Raw genomic sequence first — 19,117 nt, 5'->3', positions numbered from 1 at the left:
GTAGCTACTGACGCAAAGCTGCACGCACACCATGCTGCTGAGGGGGAGGCACGGGCAGCTGAAGAGCTGAGAGAGACCACTTCGCACTTCTCCGGAGTGCAGATGCAGTCTCCAGCGAATTAATTTACGCCTCAAACTTGTATCGCCTCGAGTGCTGGCACAGCGAGGTTTCGGCAGAGGTTTTCCAAGGGACCAGCGGCAGGCCCCGTGCAGGCACTGAACTGAAAACGCCGTCAGCAGCCGCTTCCCGCTGCGAAAGCACGGACGGGGGGGAAGATGTCACTGTGGGCAGAGCGGGGCCACGCAGCCGAAGGCAGCGAGGACCAAGGGGAGGGCGGCGGGGCCGCGTCCCGGCCGTGCGGGTAGCGCTGGGCCGGGGGCGGCTGGGCGCAGGGAGCCAGCCCCGAGGGCCCGGGGGCCTGTGCACTCCGGTGCGGGATGCCGCACCTCCCGGCTCTCGGCCGGGCCGTGCCGGGTGCCGCCAAGGTCGCGGCGCCCCGCAGGAGCGGCTCGGCCCCCCGCTTCCCCACCTCCCCCCAACCCCGCGGGCCCGGGGCAGCGCCGGCCCCGCCCCGCGGCGCGCGCCCAATGGGGGTGGGGGTACATTTGCATATTTGCATACCGGCGGGGACATAAGGGCCAGGGGAGGGAGTGGCGGAGCTGTGTTGGCGGTCGGTGCTGGGGTGCTCGGCGTTGCTCACCCCGCCCCCCCCCAGGAGCGATTCTTCGTCGTTGCGTTATTTTTGCGCTGCAGTTATATTTAAAAAAAAAAAAAACTGAAAACTTTTTTTTTCTTTTTTTTTTTTTTTTTTAATTCCTGCACCGAAACTTCTGCGCGTAGGCGCGATGGGGAGGAAGGCGTTCCTGGCCGCCCTCTGCCTCTGCCTGCGTGGGGTGGCTGCCCTCGGCGCGGCCGCCGGCGGTGAGTCCCCGGCCCGGGGGGGAAGGGTGGGGTGGCTGCCGGGGGCGCCCGCTGCCTTGGGGGGGGGGGGGGGAGGTGTCGCCGGCGCGGCGGGAAGGGGCGAGCTTGCCAGCTGAGCTTTGCAGGGCTGCCCCGGGGTGCGGGGGATGCTGCGGGGCGGCCTCGGAGAGCCGTGCCGGGGGGACCCGCGTCCTGTGGGGACGGACCCGGAGCCCGATCCCTGCCCGGAGTGCAGGCACGACCCGCTGGGCTGATGCCAGGGGCTGCGGAGGTTTGGGATGTGGGCTTGGTTCTTTTTATGCCCCGGAGCTTTTTTTTTTTTCTTTTTATGCCTCGGTAGCTTCCGAGAGCCCGCGCTCCCATCTTCGTCCCGGGCTGTCCCCGGCGGGGTTGAGCGCCATCAGCGTCGCGATGGACGCGTTGGGGCTGTGGTCGGCGCCGCAGCAGAATCCGTCGAGGGGGCGAGAGAGCGGAGGGGTGTGCGCGCACGGTGCCGGCGTGTGCCCGTGCGGCCGGGCTTTGGGTCCCGCCTGCGTGGGCACCCCCCGGGCGGGAGAGGGTGGAACGCGGGAGGGTGTCGGCTGCGAGGCGTTCGCCAGCGCTCCCCCGATCAGTCAAAACGTGACTGCAGCTCTTAATGAGCAGAGGGGCTGTTTCAGGAGACCGCCGCTCCTCAAACTTACGTTAGCAGTGCCCTGCCACAGTCTTGCCGCAGTTTATCTCTAAAAGGTCCACAGCCTTAGAAGAAAACGTGGCTGTAGCTGTTGCAGCCGCTGCGTGATACGAAAATGGAATATAGAAGCTGCTGCTTTTTTTTTCACCGCAGATGCCTTTGTTATTTCCATCGTGTGCAGGGAAGCTGAAGGGAAGTATTCAAAAGTAGGAATGGGGTGCTAGGGCACAGCCAAAGGAATGTATTCTCGCTTTGAATCCGATCTTGTTCAATCAGAGGCAATCAAAATCAGTTTTCATCACAGTATCCAAGTTTCATCTGGTAAAATAACTGTCTTCCCAGAGCAAGCTTTCATCCCTTTAGGAACTGACTTGACGCAGACTTAATAATGACTACATTCTTTCTCCTTAGGAACAGGTTATACGAAAACAGGTTGCGTGATCATCCTAAAGCTATTTAAGCCTTCATTCCCGCACTATTTCTTGCCCAGCAGAGCAAAAAGAGGTTTCGAAGCCATGGAAAATACATGATCCAGCCCTCCAGGAATCTAGAGTTTTTAATAAACAACATAGAAAAAGATATTCTAGGTGAAGATAACATTGGTGTTACAGGAAAAGATAAAAAAATTACTAGGAGGACATTCCTGTCTCTATTTTTACCAGTGTAAATCCAGAGTCAGGAGTTACAGGAGATTTACACTGTTGTGTGATGTGAGCTGTGGGCTTTTGCTATGGCTGTGTTTGGGGTAGACCTACCAGGGCTGCTTCCGTGACCTTTCCAGGAACAATGCATTTCTGAGAAGGCACAGAGGTGGAGCTGTCAGGCATCAAAAGTGTGCTGGAGAGTAGCGTGAGCACTAGCACTCCGACACTCCGAAAAGTTTGATGGACTCTCTTCTGTGCAGGAAGTACTTGCATGGTGTGGCTTTCTCATGCATCATTTTCTCCATACTACTGCAGAGTCTGACAATGATTGCTTTTTGTTGTCTTGGGCTAATTCCTGATACCCCAGAGGGACTGAAGGATGGTAAGAGCTCTGCTGGACTGAGTTACAAGCCTCCCAGCTGCACCTGAGTAAGGATCTATTTGACAGGGAGTGCCTTGGAGAGGGGTGAGCACCCATGTGCACAGTGTGAGAACCATGGTTTGCCCTCATTTTGCCAGCTGAGCTGCAGGACTTGAGCTGGGAGGTCCCTGCTCAGCATCTGAGCTTGAGCCCTGTTGCTCTTCAGAGGTGTTGCTCCTTCCATTGACCCTGCCGGGGAAGTGAGAGAGAACGTATGCTCAGGGCTCAGACCTTAAGGAAGGCATAGATAAGCTCGAAGTTGTAATTTCTTTACAGCAAAGTTAAACAGTAGCCTGACTTGTGGGGTGAGTTTCAGGGGGTTGCAGCACACAGTGGTCTGATTTCAGTTTGACTAGAACAAATTAAATTATAACAATTTCAATGATACAACCCCTTTATTACAGCTGACCACGAGTTTGCTTCAGAACTCATTTAGAAATTCAGTATGACTGATTGATGGATGATCCTAATGCTGGTTATCAGCTGGGGGAAGAGTTATTCCAATTAACTCCAGCTGCTTATGTAAATGTTTGATGCTATGAGCAGGTGTTCGCTGGTGTTTGCTGCTGTGCATGTGTGTAAATGCATGTCTGTGTGGGCCTGAGTTTACACAGTCTGGGAGTATAATTTCTAATGATCTCTGCAGCTAGCTAATAGTATGTCCATTTCTGTTTACATAATGCTAGGAAATAGTTGTTTATGAAAGGTTCCATTTTTAAGACCATGGTTTGGGCGCACTGGTTCTGGCAAGTGCATTGTTATCTTATTTGACATCCTGTGTCTAATGTGGGCATTTAAAATTTTGATTAATATTCCAGATGTTGTCACTTCCTCAAAACTCACATTCTCTATCCAGCTGACCGGTGATAAACAGTTTTCTTCATCAAAATCTGTTGCCAGGTTACCTTGGGCTTCCCGTGGAGGAAACTTGAAGCTGAATTCTCTCGATTACTGTATAAACTTGTATTTGTACTGTGTCGGAAGGCCTAAAGTCAGTGGGATGCTTTCAAAATTGACAAGAGTCCACAAGTGAATGGAGTCTCACAAACTGCAAGTCCAAAGCATTATGAAGTTTAAGAAGGAAAATGAAACTACTGCCTTTTCCCAGTTTCTGAGCTTTTTTGTTGTACTTTTTTCTGAATTCTATGATACTCTCTATACCTTGATGTACCTGACAGTGTTTTTTTTTTTTAAATAAGGAAGCTAAGGTTAGGTAAGTGGAGGTGTAAGAAAAGTGTGAAGTTTGCAGAGAATGATGAAATGATGGAGCTTGACAGTGCAGCCTATAGGCTGTTAGAAAACCATGCTTGAGTCTGAAATTGGTGGCTTAATTCTTAATTTCGCTCCCTTTTCCAGCTCCCTAAATAATCCCTTGGTAGGTCACCTTGCTAAGTGTAAGCACATAGCAGTGGCCAGAAAACTTTGGTTAGTAACAGGAGCTTGTGTTTGCAGCTGTGTGCCTGGCAGCTTTTGCAATACAGAACACGTGCATTTATACCTCTGCTGAACTAGGCCTGGGAAAGTGTGATTTTTAGCAAAAGCATGAATTTGTTTTGTCTACACATTTTTACCTCCAGGTCTGCTTCTCTTCAAGGCCTTGTTTAGAAAGGGAATTGCATTCCTCTGAGTAAAAACTTCAGTGTCTCAGTATGGATGCACATAAATTTCTTTATATCCAATTTCTCTATCTACAGTTTGTAAAATCTGGTGCAAATTCAGGTAAATTTCTGTTTACCTTTCAGAAGCATGCTGAAGGCTCCCCATTTCTGGGTTTTCCCTGGTTTAATTAATTTGTGTTAAAACACATCATTACCTAACCAGTGATGAGGTGCCCATTGACCATCTCTGCGTTTCTCTGGCTTTTTGTCAGGCTGTAAGAATGAAACCCAGCTGTTTGACTAGCTCAGTTAGGGCAAGATTCAAGGAGTCTTCTCACTGTAAATCTATGAGGAAAATGTCTGTGGCAAAAGTCTGTGTATGACAAAGTTTGGTTCTGAATCATTTTTTAAATAGACTGAGATACTTTATGAGGTACAAAAGTAGAAGTGGGAAATGCTAGTTTTCTGAAGTGATATGCTTTGTAGCTTCTCTGCAGTTTTAAAGCATGGTGCATATACATGTCAGCATGTGTGGTGAGTGTGCACGTACTATTACGTACCTCTGTACTGTATTTCTAAAATTTCATCGAAGGTGGGAGGTGAGGTGATAGTGCAGCATGTGTGCAGCAGAGCATGAGGTGCAGACAAGTTGTCTTATGCTCTGAGCTGTACAGATGTTGCAAAGCCAAACTCGGGCAACTTTTGAGTATAGCTTCTTAATGAGCACATCATTAAGAAGTCTGTAACAAACCCCACCACACACTCCTCCCTCATCTGGAGGGTATCTTGCTGCTCAGAACAGAACATATGTGGACATTAGACAATATGACAATTTTCGAGCATAAAAGATGCTAACAATAATTTCTTCTGACTTTGTAATTCCTCATGTAACATACCTAAATGAGCAGAGTGGCCTTCTGCTATTTCTTGAACTCATGGGCTGTTGCTTTGCAGCTGGTGCTTTCCTGGTGGTGACTGCATGTCAGTGCTCCTATGTCCTTAAATCCCACCCAAAGATTATTAGGCTGAAACACGTGAATGTTTGTGAAGCACTTTGCACATCTTCAGTGGTAGGTGCCACTGTGCTGCAATCTTCCTAAGTGTGGTGCACTTTTCTAAGTGCACCTTTAAGTACAGTGCATGTAGAATTGTAAATTCAGTTTATTACAAGCTTGTTTCCAAAAGAGATGCGGTCTGAACGTATATGCAGATTCTAGCATGTGGTTGTAATTGAAAACACAGTACAAGACAGGATATCAATTTAGTTTAGATTTTGATGATTATCAGATAGGTTTAATTCAGAAGGGAAAAGGTATCCAAGCATGAAAGGAAGCAGTATTAACTAGTGAGCAGGTGGACTATTCTTGTTTGCCTACCTGTCCTGGGCAGGAATATATATGATTGAAAGTCCTTGCATTGTATTTCTTACAGTTGAAAGATGTTCTTGGTCCTTTCAAGGTTTTACTGATTCACATCTGAGTTGAAAGTTATAGTTGGTATTTAACCAATCAGCCTTCGGGGCTTTTCTTTTTCTGGCTAAAAAGTAAATAATGTAAGTCTAAAGATTTGTTTCAGAAAGGGTTTTTGTACTCTAGGTTGGTGAGAAAATTGAACTTTTGAATGTGTAAAAAAAAAAAAAAAAATAATAAAAGAAAGGGGCAACTTCTGAGAAAGGTCAGTGTTTGGTTAATTTGGTAAATCTTGCTTTCAGTAGGTAGTCTTATATTCACCACTATGTGAATACTTCAACTGGTTTGGAGAAAGGTGTTTTTCATAAACTTCAACCTATCTTTAGGGGGAAAGAGGCCCTCAGTGCAATTATCCTGGATTAGCTAGCCAGCCTAGTGTAGGCAAGGTCAAAACCTAAAGCTGAGCACTGCCTTCTGTTCAGTGAACGGTTCTTGTTACTTCCCTGCATGTGCTTTGCTTTTGGCAGGTGAGGAATCCTGGGGAATGCGGGCAATGTTAAGCCATTGACTGCAGATGAGAGCAGTCTCTGAGGCTTGCATGTGAGCATTTGTTGCCAGCCTGTGTGCTGGTTTTACACCTCACACAAGAGGTTAGACCCTGATTTCTGTGGTTCTCCAAGGACAGCAGGAACTTCCCAGACCGTATACAGCTACCTGAGGGCTGGGTGAGGTCAGGCATAAGTCATTGCCCTGCTGAGTATGGTAGCTTGAATGAGAAGACTAAGTTTTAGGAGAACAATTAATGGTTCATTCTTCGCCTCTGAATGATGCAGCACAAGTTTATGGAGAAATACCAGTCTACTAGTTATCATAGAAAACCTCGTCTGCAATGCAGAAAAGAAGGGGAGTGGAAATCTGTTTTGCGTGTCTGGAGTGAAGTCCTCACCGTGTCCCTTTGCATTCCCTATGGTGGCTTGGAGCCATTCATTAATGTGTGTTTAGGAGTTTGTAAAAGCTTGGTGTCCATGATGCCAGGGAACACAACACAGAGCAGGGCAGAGCTAGCCTGGGTTCAGATGCACTTGGAAATCAGGCAATCAATATTTGCTAAATGCAAGTTGCCAAAGTGGTGCCTGGTTTTCAGAAAGTATTGGAGTTCAAGTCCACTGTTAATTACAGGACCTGCTGGATATAGAGGTACTAAGTGTTGAACCGGACATAAAAACAGCTTCTTCCCAGACAAAGGGAGCATGCAGCCTAAGGTCACCTCTCTGCCTTGGCGGGAACAAAAGGAAAGCTTATGTTTTTAAGCTGGAAGCTGGAGGGAGTTCTCTTCAGGCCATTGCATGCTTTACCACCAGCACATGGTATTCGCATCCATGTTCGTGTCCATCCCCCCTGGGCCCCGGATTCAGAACAGCTTCAGGCAAAGGAAGATAGTTTCCTGTAGTGTTGCTTATCATGTGGTCTGAAGAAGTACTGTCTTCCAAATACCAGCTTCTGCTTTGCTAGTCCAGTTTCCTTAATGAGTGTCTGATCTTCTGTCCTGCTGCTTTTCTCTGGTAAAAAGTTTAAACCAGCGTTTCATAAAAGTGTGGTGACTTCGCAGCTCTTATTTTTAATGCACTGCAGCTACTGAGTGCTATAAAGAGCCTTGTTAGGTGTGGTTATTGATGACGTGTTGTGGAAGATGCACTGCCAAAATATGTAATAGCATGGTAGGAACTTGCTGCTTTCCTGCATGTACTGTCTGTGACTGTCCTGTGCAAGTTTTCTGCACTGATGTGGTAATTCACAGGTTTGCTGTTAATAATGTAGCAAGGAAAATACTTACTCCTAGGAAGAATTCATACCTGTCTGACAGCTGGCCAGATTCTCACTTGTATAGTAGGACCTTGAAGGGGGAGCAATTTTCACCCTTTGGTTTCCTCTTTATGTGGCCATTGTGGCACAAAATGGAGTGCTGTAGGAAATGGAAAACACATGTCCCATTTCTTGACTGTTCCTGATACCTCTCCAGCATCATACCTATGACTTCTGAACTGTTCGTCCTAATACTCCTAAAGCACTGCTGTGTTTCTCCTGTGCTCTTGCATAGCAGAAGCTGAGACCGGTTTTGAGGGAATCGAGAGCAAGTTTTCCTTACGGACGCCTGCAGAACCTGACGAGGATGTCTGTTACCTGGTTCCTGGGCAGGTAGACAGCCTGGCACGGTGCAACTTCAACCATACCAGTAAAACCTTTGTGGTGATCCATGGGTGGACGGTAAGAAGAAAGAGGAGGAATCTCCCTTTAAACCACACTCCTGATAAACGAGATGTCAGCTGAGGTGTCTATACACCACAGATAATACTAAGGTATCTCCTTTTTTAATGGCAAAAAAAACCTGACAGGTGACAGGAATGTATGAGAGCTGGGTCCCGAAGTTGGTGGATGCGCTGTACAAGAGGGAACCTGATTCAAATGTCGTCGTGGTGGATTGGCTAGTTCGAGCACAGCAGCACTACCCAGTTTCCGCTGCATACACTAAGCTGGTGGGAAAGGATGTTGCTATGTTTATTGACTGGATGGAGGTAAGACATGTCTCACGTTGTATGTAATTTCCTAGGAGACAGAACAGCAATGATGCAGCTGTTTTAATCATCTCCTATTGGGTAGATGGAGTTAATCTGTTGCAGACAGTACTTTTACTGGACTGATAAAATCCCAGTTTTAATTTACTGGTTATCTGTTACACAAGGAGGCCTCTTATAGGGCATTCCAGAAATTTCACCTTGTGGTTAGGAGGCCTGTGAGTCGACAGTACTTCTGAAGGCTCTGTGAGAGGTAGCTGTGAAAGAGGAGTTCCTAAATATTGTACAGCAACCAGTCCTTGGGAGACAGAAGTGTGCTTTTCCTTTGGGAAATATTTAGAAGATCTGGTGACTGGTGGGGAGGGTGTGGCTGAAAACCTTTGGTGTAACACATAGCGCTGTGTTCTGTCTTTCATTCTGCGTTCTCCTCTGCTTAAATTCTTGACTTGAGTTAGTTACTTAAGGGACCTAGCATGGTACAAAATTATGTTAATTGTATGTAGTGTTTCTTCTATTATTGATGGCTCAAAGAGAAATCCCTGTTTTACAACACATTTTCCCTTGTGTCTTCTGATGTTTTCCTATTTGACTTGAGATTTTAAACAAATCGCTGTCTTCTGCAGGAGAAATTCAATTATCCTCTCAACAATGTCCACTTGCTGGGGTACAGTCTAGGTGCTCATGCTGCTGGGATTGCTGGGAGCCTGACCAAGAAGAAGGTGAACAGAATTACTGGTAAGAAAACCTGTGGCTGTGGAGTGGAGAGTCCTCTCTCTTCCACACTGAAAAACTATATTCCGCTGGAAAATCACCAGAACAGTTGTTGCTTGTTGGCAGTACTTAGGTTATGTGTTCATTCTTTACTGGATCAGCAGAGCTGATATTTCTGTAGTAGAACTGGGAAAGGTTCAGAAGAGAACAATGAAAGTGATGGGTGAGAAGCTTTGACCTGCTTCTGTACAGGAAATGAGTGAGCAGGCAGGGATTTGTTGGCTGTGAAGAGACTAGTTGTGGGGTATGTGATTGAGACTGGCCAAATCCGTGGCTTGGAGAAGGTCAAAATATCTCTTGGAGCATGAGAATTTCAGTTGGTTGTCTTCAGGCAATCATCCCTCACAGCCAGTGGGAGCTGTTCAGAAGGAATAGGAGGTAGATCCTCCTGCAGTGGGCGTAGTACCTGCAGGGCTCGATGCTGTGGATGTAAGAAGTTTATGTGGGCTCCGAGGGAGACTGGACAGATAATCGGAAGAGATCTGTTGAGAGTTAGTTAATAAAATAATCGTAACAGGCTCAAGTAATATTCTAGACTGAAAAGAGTACCGGGGGCATTTTGGAAAGGGGAGGGGAGTATACATGTCCTATACATGCCTAAATGTCTGCTTAGGGTGATTTTTTTTTTTTAGTTTTTTGGAGGCTAAGAAGTGTGCTAGACAAGGTTTACAGCCCAGCACCTGGATAGCTGAGCCCCTAGCCCTGATCTCAGTGGCAAAGGAGAAGCCAAACTCAGCAAATGAGGCTAAGAAAATCACTTATCTGAGGTGCCTTCACTGCTGAGAGAGCTTGGGAGCGGCATTTAGGTGGGAGCCCAGCTCCCTTCCTCCTGGCACCCTTTGCCCCTTCACCTGACCCTGGTTGTGATCCCAGATCCACAGGCATGCTGCGGGGTGGGCTAGGCAGCAGTGGCATCAGGAAAGGCTGACTGCTGGGAGGTGGCAGAGTGAAATCAGGAGGCCAAAACACTAGGTGCTCTACCCTGTCTTTCTCTAAGCTGCAGCTTTTTTTCTTTCACTGAGGCTGGTAAATCACTCCAATACCAGTAGCCTATTGTTATGCCCCCACAGTTGCCCTCGGTGCCCAGGATGAACCTTTCCCTGGGAAAGCGGCATCACCTTTGGGCGCAGGGAGTAGTGGGATGTGGTCCCTGAAATCCTCAGAGCAGGGTAAGGCAGCGCTGACTGGGTGCGGCTAACGAGTGGTGGGCAATCCAGGTGCCTGTCCCCAGCTGAGGGCTGCAGAAAAGACATGTCCCTGCAGCTCTGCCTTTAGCCGTCTCTCAAGTAGTTGTCTGGATTCAAGAGATAGTGCTTGTTCACTGGCAGAATAGTTCTGGATGTTTTTAATGTCAGTGTTTCTTCAGCTTGACAGTTTACCACATAATAATCTCCTTCCCCTTAGGCAAGTAGACAGTGAAGCTCTCGTTTATGTTTCCCAGTTGTTGCCCTAGCAGGGAATTAGCAGCAAGACATTTTCCACACTTCAGGCACTTCAAATAGAAATTCTACAATTCCGCTGTTTCTTGACAAGAGAGGAATACATTGAGACAATATTTACTAGCATGTTTCTTCCATCCATTGGAAATGCTACAGCAGTGAGGAAGTTATCTGGGCTTCTTCACATGTTTACATACACCTTATTTTTTAAACAGTGACAGCATTTCAAGGCGGTGTACTTGATTGTCCTGCATACATGAATGCTAATTAAATGATCCCTCTGTAATGTCTACAGTGACACCGACACCATATGCAGTACTCTGGCCCAATGTGGTAGCTGAGTTTGGCATTTGTTGTCAGTGTCTTTGGCAGACAATAACCTCATTTTTTCTTTGCGGTTTGCCCCATAAAGGGCTGGATCCAGCTGGTCCTACCTTTGAGTATGCTGATGCCCTCACCCGCCTCTCCCCGGATGATGCTGACTTTGTGGATGTCCTACACACCTACACTCGAGGCTCTCCAGATCGCAGCATTGGGATCCAGAAGCCTGTTGGGCACATCGATATTTATCCTAATGGTGGAGGTTTCCAGCCAGGTTGCAACTTGGGAGAAGCACTCCGTCTGATTGCTGAAAAAGGCTTTGCAGGTGAGGCTGCTCTGGAGGGCACAGTATAACATCCAAAGGGAGATCTTCATTAGCTTGCAGGTTTCCTGCAAGCAAAGATCACTTTGGGAGATACAGGAGCTTGTTCTTTCAACTGCTTTTAAAAGTCACCCTATAAAGCCCAGCTCTCTGGCATGGTGGATTGTGCCTGTCGACAGCATTGCAGAGGGGTTTATGTCATTGTACGTGTGTGTATACACACTACATATTTTCTTTCCAGATGTGGATCAGCTGGTGAAATGCTCTCATGAGCGATCCATCCACCTCTTCATTGACTCCCTTCTCTTTGAAGAAAAGCCCAGCATGGCCTACCGCTGCAACACGAAAGAGGCCTTTGAGAAGGGTCTCTGCCTGAGTTGCCGGAAGAACCGCTGCAATAACTTGGGTTACAAGGTCAACAGAGTGAGAACGAAGAGAAACACCAAAATGTACTTGAAGACCCGAGCTCAGATGCCCTATAAAGGTAGGTCCTGCTTGCTTACTGGTGAGCAAGACTAATACTTGCACTCAGCCGTGTGTCAGGGTGGGTACATGCTGCAGATGACAATATTGCTGCTTTGATGCCTGTGGTGAGCAGGGGTGAAGCTTGCCTGCAGTTTACCGTTAAGCACAAGCTAAAGTGCAGGCATGGAAAAACAGTGTCACCTTACTTAAGGTGTGGAAGTGGGGGATAGAATACACAAAAGGTATTTTGTCACAAGTTTCTAAGTAGCAAAGTTGTGGGGATTTACTCTGTGGCCTGGTCACTCAGAAAAACTGAGTCTTCCAATTTTTTTTGGTATTTTTCATCCAAATGAATTTGTCCTACTGCTGGGAAGATGATCAGCAGAGCTCAGCCTGATGAGCATCTTTAAAGATGTGCAGCAATCAGACTTGTGCCTTTTGTAGTGCCTTTGCCAGAAGAACACTAGTCCTTGTTAAAATATCACATCATTTCTTGATTCCCATTGCCACAATGGTAGGTACAAGAAGGACATTACAAGAAAGAACTTCAAGGTTTTCATCAAGGGAAATAGCTTCTGAGTTGGATTTTTCTTTTTTTTTTTTTTTTCGCCCCCTCCCTAGCATTGACTGTGCCACGTGGTATGTTCACTGTGTGCATTGCGTGATGGACCAGCAATCAGAGGGCACATTCCTGCAGTTAGAACAGCTGCAAGACCAGTGTTTTGTTGGCATTTAGTGCTTAATCTGCAATGTCAGTTGTTTGTCTTTTTTTTTTTTTTTTTTTAATCCACCAAGGCTCCTGTATGAGGAGGGCACAGCTCACTTGTTTTGAGTCAAGGACAGAAAGTCTTAACACATTTGTAACAGGTTTGAAGGCGATACTGCAGACTCTGTGATTATAGTGCAGTAAACTTAAATGCAGAGTTCAGTTGCAAGAGCTGTGAAGATGTTTTTGAATCATGATTCTTTTGCATCCTAATCTTTATCTGTGCACAAACATGATTCCATGCATACCTGCAGGGAACTAAATTCCTCAATTTAGTGATGTTGGCATATTCCAGTCTAGGAGCTGCATGGGGATTTTTGGGTGGTTTTGTCACCAGCAGTCTCTTTGGAGGTTGATTTTTTTTTTCCTAATGGCCTTTTATTTTGTGTTCTTCCAGTCTTTCATTACCAAGTCAAGATCCATTTCTTTGGAAAGACTAACACAACCAAGACAAACCAGCCATTCCTCATCTCTCTCTATGGCACTCTAGATCAGAGTGAGAACATTGCTTTCACGCTGTGAGTAACTACAGAAGCAACTGCAGTGTACTCTTGAGTCTATGTATATCTGTTAAATCCCCAGCTGAAAAACTTGTGCTAGCTCCAGCTACAGAAATCCAATAGGGTCCCAGAATCTGCTCTTGTCCTTGATCAAGGGGATGCACCCACTGCTGAAGCTAATGATCTGAGCTCTATAGGAGCTGTTCTTGAGAAGGGGTCTGAAATATGGAAATGTGAAGTCTGACCTGTGGCTCAGGGTAATAAGAATTTTTGTGGTGTGGCAGGTTTCTTGTCATCTCTTTTTAGTATCTTTATGCCATATTCCAGCTGTGTTAAAGCTCCTTAAAAGCAGACTGCCCTGGAGTTAATTGTCTGATGGGTCTGAAGGCCTCAGTGCGGAAGCAGAGGGAGACATGGGATTTGCTTCCACAGCACTGCAAAAAAGCAGAAGTCTGTGCTTGCATCCCTGCACCTGGGCTGGCACGGAATGGGGCTGGAAAGCACCAAAGTCTTTTTTTTTTTATGCTGAGGAAGCTACAGCTGTTGCTGGCTGGTGCTTGTCTGGCTTCTCTGAGAGCCACCCACCCATTGCCTTTGCAGTCTGTCCCAGGGTTTTACCAGCCTTGTTGCAGAAAGCTTTTCCTTGTGCCTTTAGAAAAGCTTAAGGTGTTTTTTACGTTATGACATCCATCAGAACTATGGAGAAGGCTGCTTCCTTCTTCTCTGAAGTACGTTAAATCCTGACTCTGTTTCACCTTAATTTTCTTTTATCTGTCCAACAGTTCCCATTTTTTTGTTTCTTTTTCCTTATTTCCCTCCCCACAGGCCTGAAGTCTCTTCAAACAAGACCTTCTCCTTCCTGATTTACACAGAAGTGGACATTGGCGACCTGCTTATGCTGAAGCTGCAGTGGGAGAAAGACAGCTTCTTCAGCTGGTCAGACTGGTGGACTCCTTTTACATTCGACATCCAGAGAGTCAGAGTGAAATCGGGAGAAACTCAGAAAAAGTAACTTGTGGTGATGTCATAAGCTGTATTAATTTTAATTGACAGTGTTTGCTGATTCCTGATGTCTCACAGGGTGGCACAAAACATGGAAAGCAGTTGCAAATAGGTGCAGCACTGATAACCAGGGCTCCAGTGGCATCAAACGGCCATATATGTCAGCCATGTTCAGTTGTTTGCTTTCACTGGGATCTGCAATCAGTAGTTTTACTCCCACATAATTCCTTTGTATATCACTGTCTCATGTGCCTCAGGTTAGTTCTAATATGCAGGAGGGGATCTCCATGAACCAGCATCTCTGACTGTATTTGCAGTTGTTCTCCTTTTTCTTGCTAGAGGTTTGCACAGGTTTTCTTGTGAAGACATTTAGAAGGAGTTTTTTAGAAATGCTTCCAAAAGTGTGCTTTGTTAAGCTGGATTTTCTTAGGAGTTGGGAATACCTGAATGGTGGGTGAAAACTGAAACTCATGACTGTTGCAGGAGATTCCGAATGCGTGAATGCTAAAACAGCAAAGTCTAACCAGAACTGCTTTGACCTATATCTTTTGAAATACTTATATTCGCTTGACGTGAGACCTGTTAGCAGAAAATGGACCTAGAACACAGTATGCAAGTCATACCTACACTATTGTAAATAATATGTTCCTCCTTTGAATAAACAAGGCAGTCGCTTTATCAAAGAACAGTTATCAGAGCTGAACAAATATAGGGGTGGGGAAAGTACTGGTAAATAGAAAAGCAACTGCTCAGGTTTGCTCGAATTGGCAACATTTGAGGGAATAAGGTTTTCTTCCGAGATCATTCATCTGACAATAAGTCACAAAAGGACTGAGGTAAATAAATATCCAAGAGACTTTGAGATAGAGCTTCTGCTGTCTTAGACGTGAGAAGATTTTATGCAAAGGATCAGTGAAAGTTATGGCTACAGTTTGAAGTCCATGTGTAATACATTTACAAGTTTCGCAGTGTTTTTGTCATAATTCTGTTTTAAAAATAGTTTTCTCACAGGCGTGTAAAGTAGTAGTGCCTCACATGAAAAAGTATAAAGACTACTTCCAAGCATCAGTCCTGTTCCTAGGGTTAAAGAGAGGTGTCTGGCTCAGTCACATGATTGTCCAATATTTATTTCACAGGGTGGTGTTCTGTTCTCGAGATGGCACCTCGCGTCTCAGTAAGGGAGAAGAGGCAGCAATATTTGTGAAATGCTTGGAGCAGCCCGTCAACAGGAAGAGAGGAGGGTATGAGTGATGACTCTTGTTTCTGGGTTGGGGGAAACTTCAGTGGTAGCAGCACGATCTAATAAAACTTCCTGATTTAGTTGACTTGTGTACTAGTCTTCTCAAGGCTTCAGAAGCATCACAACTCAGACTAACCTGAGGTTTGATTATGGCAGCTTAAAAACCCCTAATTTGATTCTCTGCTAACCATGTCCTTGTGTGGTTTTTAGCATATCTGGAAAGCAAGTACAAGTCACTGCCTCTCACATTCACGTGATGGCTAAGTATAAGTGTTAAAGAGTGTTCACACACCATACGCTAACACAAAGAGGAAAGCATGCCTCTATTTAAAGATGCCCTACATTTACCCGTAATTGAAGACCATCCAAACATCCGTACTGTGTCAGTCCAGAGCACTCCCTCCTCGCTGGCCAGCAGCAGGTTCGGAGGCTGGCACAGAAGCTGAGCGGGCATACCTGGGTGTTCTCCCTGGCACATTGCTTTTTGCTGGCGACCGCCAGGTGAGTGACTTCCTGAGATTTGCATCTCTGATTTGGATCAGAGATTGAGTCTTTGTGTTTAATAGCCCATAGTACAGCCCAATTTGTCAATCTGTAATTTTTCTGACCCAGAGTAAACTTTCAAATGGGGCCAGATTTATTTGGACTTTATCCACTAAAGTTTGAGCTGGAGAACTGGTTATGTTTATTTTAGTGCAGTTGCTGTGTGTGAAAGGTCTCATGGGGACACTTCTAGACTGACACTTCTAGTCTAGTTCTGCATAAAAAGGCATGTGTGCTGACCTTCACTCCAGGGCAATGACCTGGGAGGCCTTGAGAGCTCTGTGTGTATCTGATGTGTAAAATCCAGCAGCAGGCAGGAAAAGCCCAAGCACAAAATTTATTTTCCTGTTAAGCAGGGGTTTTTTTAAGTGTCAAAAATGAGACAAAAATGAACAAGTATCTTGCGTCTTCACCTTATCTGTCTTTTTTCCCCTCCCCCCCTACAGTGCCAAGAAAGCCTTTAAAGAAAATTCTGCTCATGAATCTGCTTAAGTGACAAGAGTGAAGATTTTCCACACTGGGGAGGAGGAGAGTCTGTTCATCCCTGTGGACTGGATGTTCAGAACCAAATATATAGAAATATTTATCCGCTGCTGGCTTTTTGCCTGCTATTCCTAGCTATATTAGGAGACGTCTTGTAAGGAGGTCTCAGCATACAAAGTTACTAACAATGAAGATACGTTATCCACATAGTTAGAAGCAAAGAAACCCACAAAACAACTTGCCAAAGGCTTGAGTCCTGGGAAGAAATAAGTACTTTTGCTTAATCATGGTGCCTTGTGACAAGGTTTCTTGACATCAAATCCTCTATAGCAGTTTTCTAATATTTATTGAAAAGAAGCAAAGCCTGTACCTGGCTTTTCTGTCTTTTCAGGAGTCTTCTGAAACTGGACAGGTTTTTTTCTGGCTTCGCTATCTGAATTTTCAGACAGTTCAGTGGCTAGAGTTCATTGTGTTCAAGTGTGTGTGTAGCAAATGAGTAGGTTTCTCATGTGAAAAAAACACCTTTGATGTGTGTATTACTAAAAGGTGTCAGGGACTGACGATATGGGGATGAATTTTCTACTTTGTGGTTAAGAATGTGTTTTACTGGGGGTAGATGCCAGTGCTGCTTAGCAATAGGTATGATTTGTTAATCTATGTACTTCTGCACAGCTTACTCTGGAATAAATAGCAGTTGTAGGAGAAGACAGCAATACTAGTGTCTTATGCAGACATTCAACTTTTTGTCTGTGCTTTTGTTCTTTGAAAATGAAATCGTCTAACCTCCAACACTGTGAAAAAGGAACTACAAAGGAATTGAGCTACCAGAAACTGCAGGAAACAGATTTTTTTTTTATTTTTTTTTAATCTCTTTTCCCACCACTTTCTTGCATCCCATATGCCAGAATTGTGACAGCTTCTCTGCTCGTTGACACCAGATGATAGTGATGCAGCAGAGTGGCTGCTGTATGCAGTCTTCCGTGCAAATGAATCCACTTGACAGATGACAAGCATGCTCGTGCTTCACTGTACTGGAATTGTGACTGCCAGTAACACAACTTGGTTTGTTGCTTGGCTGTGGTTCAGTGCTACATCCTAGGAGCTGCTTGGTTTTCTGATGTGAGGTGGAATTCAGCAAGGAGCAGGAGCTGTGACAGTTAAAAGGAGCCTGATTGTGTGATGCACAAGAATGAATGCTCTGAAAACACTTGAATTAGACATGCTGCAGGTTGCCAGAAACAGACACGTTGAAGACATTCTGCTTCCCCTTTTTTAAGTAACAGGTAATTTTTCTAGTGCTCCGAAAGGTTCAGTAGTCCTCTTTTAGCTTTCTAGAAGATAAACAAAATACTGGGGAGGCAGAAGGGCTTGAAGTTATACACTTCTCCAAGTGTAATGTGAGCTATTGATGTTGTTTTTTGTAGTCTATTCCTGCATGTACAAGACAGTGTGGAGGTGGTGATTTCTCCAGTATCATCCCATCTTGAAAGCAAAACCAACATGTATGCATTTATGTGCACAGTTTTGTGTTTTTGTTTTTTTTTTTTTTTTCCAGCCGTGGCTGCTAGTGTGTTTGGGGATAGGATAAAAGTCTTAAACAGTGCAATATGTTGGAATATTAATAACTCTGAAATTGCTCACATTTAATTTCCTAACCCTTAAACTACAGTAGAGATGTGATGAGTCACCGAGGGTGGGGTTGAGTATTGAGCCGCTGCATTTGAGATGTCTAAAAATAAATATAATGATTTATTCCCTGTAGACCATGTTTTGTTGCAGTTTTCTCTTAAGAGTTAAGATCTTTGGAAATAAAGTATCAGAACAGGCATGCTCATAATACAGGATCAAATACAAACACATACAGAACTTGGATACAAAACAATGAAGGTTCTTGTACATGAGGACACATGATTTAGCTTCGGATGTTATTTATTAGCTGTAAATAAGATATTTATGTGTGTAAAGGTAGTCTGTATATATTGCTAAAGTTGCTGACAGTCTCTACATTAATACAGTTGTGTGATATTAATCCTGTATATAGCTTTCAGAGAGATTTTTATCAACAAACCACTTACACTGCATTATTTCCTGTGTGGTTAATATTTTTTTTTTAAAAGAAAGCTCCTCAGTTTTGTACAGACTGGAAACCTATGATTTTAATAAAAATATCAAACTGATAACAAAGTCACTAGTTTCCTTTCGATGAAACAATCTGCTGTATATTTTTTATGTGAAGGGCACAGTCTTTGAGGGTGAAAAGATGGGGTAAGACTTTTTAATGCAATGTGTGATTTTTATTTTTTTTTTTCCATTTCCTTTTGCGAAACAAAATTGCATATCAAGACATCAATGAATTAGTATGTGCCAGCAAGGCTACCCATCACCGGAGAAGTTGCTCATCACCTGCAGCTTGTGGTTTTCAAGTTTCATGCCCTTTTGAGAACAGCCCTTACTGAAAAAGGCTCATTTCATCTCTTTTGGCAGATGTCAGAACTATCCTTCTGCTTCTCACCTCCTAGAAGTTTTCTGACCCCGTGGGTAGAGGAGGCAAGGGCCACCACTACTGCTTAAGGGAGTAACAGTCAAAAAATTGCTCTGACCCATGTGTTGTGGGCACAGCTGAGCTCAAGAGTGGTTGTCACCAGAACACTTTGTTCCCTACGCTACATGGCAAGGGCCCTTGGAAGGGGAGAACCAGAATTAAAGAGTTGTAGTGACATGCACTTGTGGAACAATATTAGGAGTACTTAGAGCAGTTCATGAATTGGCTTGGGAGAGACTGCTTCCAGGACTGACTTGGTCAAAGAGACTGCTCTTGGGCAGGAGCAGAGCTTCAGTCCTTGTGAAAGCAGAGAGGAGGTATGCAATAGAAAATGGATGGGCACAAAAGCAAAGGATGAATGGATGGAGAGGGATGGAAGAGGGAAGGGGAGGAACTGGAAGGGGAAGGGAAGCGGGACAGGGAGTACCTTGGGGAGAAAAATGGGAAAGGGAAGGCAGGAGGAACCCAGTCTGCATAGGGTGA

At 45.0% G+C, this 19,117-nt stretch overlaps 1 protein-coding gene across 2 annotated transcripts; it reads left to right on the top strand.

Annotated features, from left to right (window-relative positions):
- Positions 1 to 661: 661 nt before the first annotated feature.
- LPL (lipoprotein lipase) lies at positions 662 to 18,276 on the top strand. 2 transcript variants are annotated; one of them, XM_075411150.1, is made up of 10 exons: positions 662 to 922; positions 7,769 to 7,932; positions 8,061 to 8,240; positions 8,864 to 8,975; positions 10,863 to 11,096; positions 11,335 to 11,577; positions 12,722 to 12,842; positions 13,650 to 13,832; positions 14,963 to 15,067; positions 16,056 to 18,276. In XM_075411150.1, exons 1-10 carry the CDS (start codon positions 847 to 849, stop codon positions 16,099 to 16,101), a joined length of 1,464 nt encoding a protein of 487 aa, XP_075267265.1. In that variant the 5' UTR covers positions 662 to 846; the 3' UTR covers positions 16,102 to 18,276. The 2 variants fall into 2 exon arrangements, with proteins under 2 accessions (XP_075267265.1, XP_075267264.1); XM_075411149.1 differs by having other exon boundaries at positions 7,766 to 7,932.
- Positions 18,277 to 19,117: the final 841 nt, after the last annotated feature.

Source organism: Opisthocomus hoazin, chromosome Z, assembly GCF_030867145.1.
Source record: "Opisthocomus hoazin isolate bOpiHoa1 chromosome Z, bOpiHoa1.hap1, whole genome shotgun sequence".
NCBI lineage: Eukaryota > Metazoa > Chordata > Aves > Opisthocomiformes > Opisthocomidae > Opisthocomus > Opisthocomus hoazin.
Note: the sequence above shows the minus strand (reverse complement) of the source record. Positions and strands in the feature narration are given on the sequence as shown.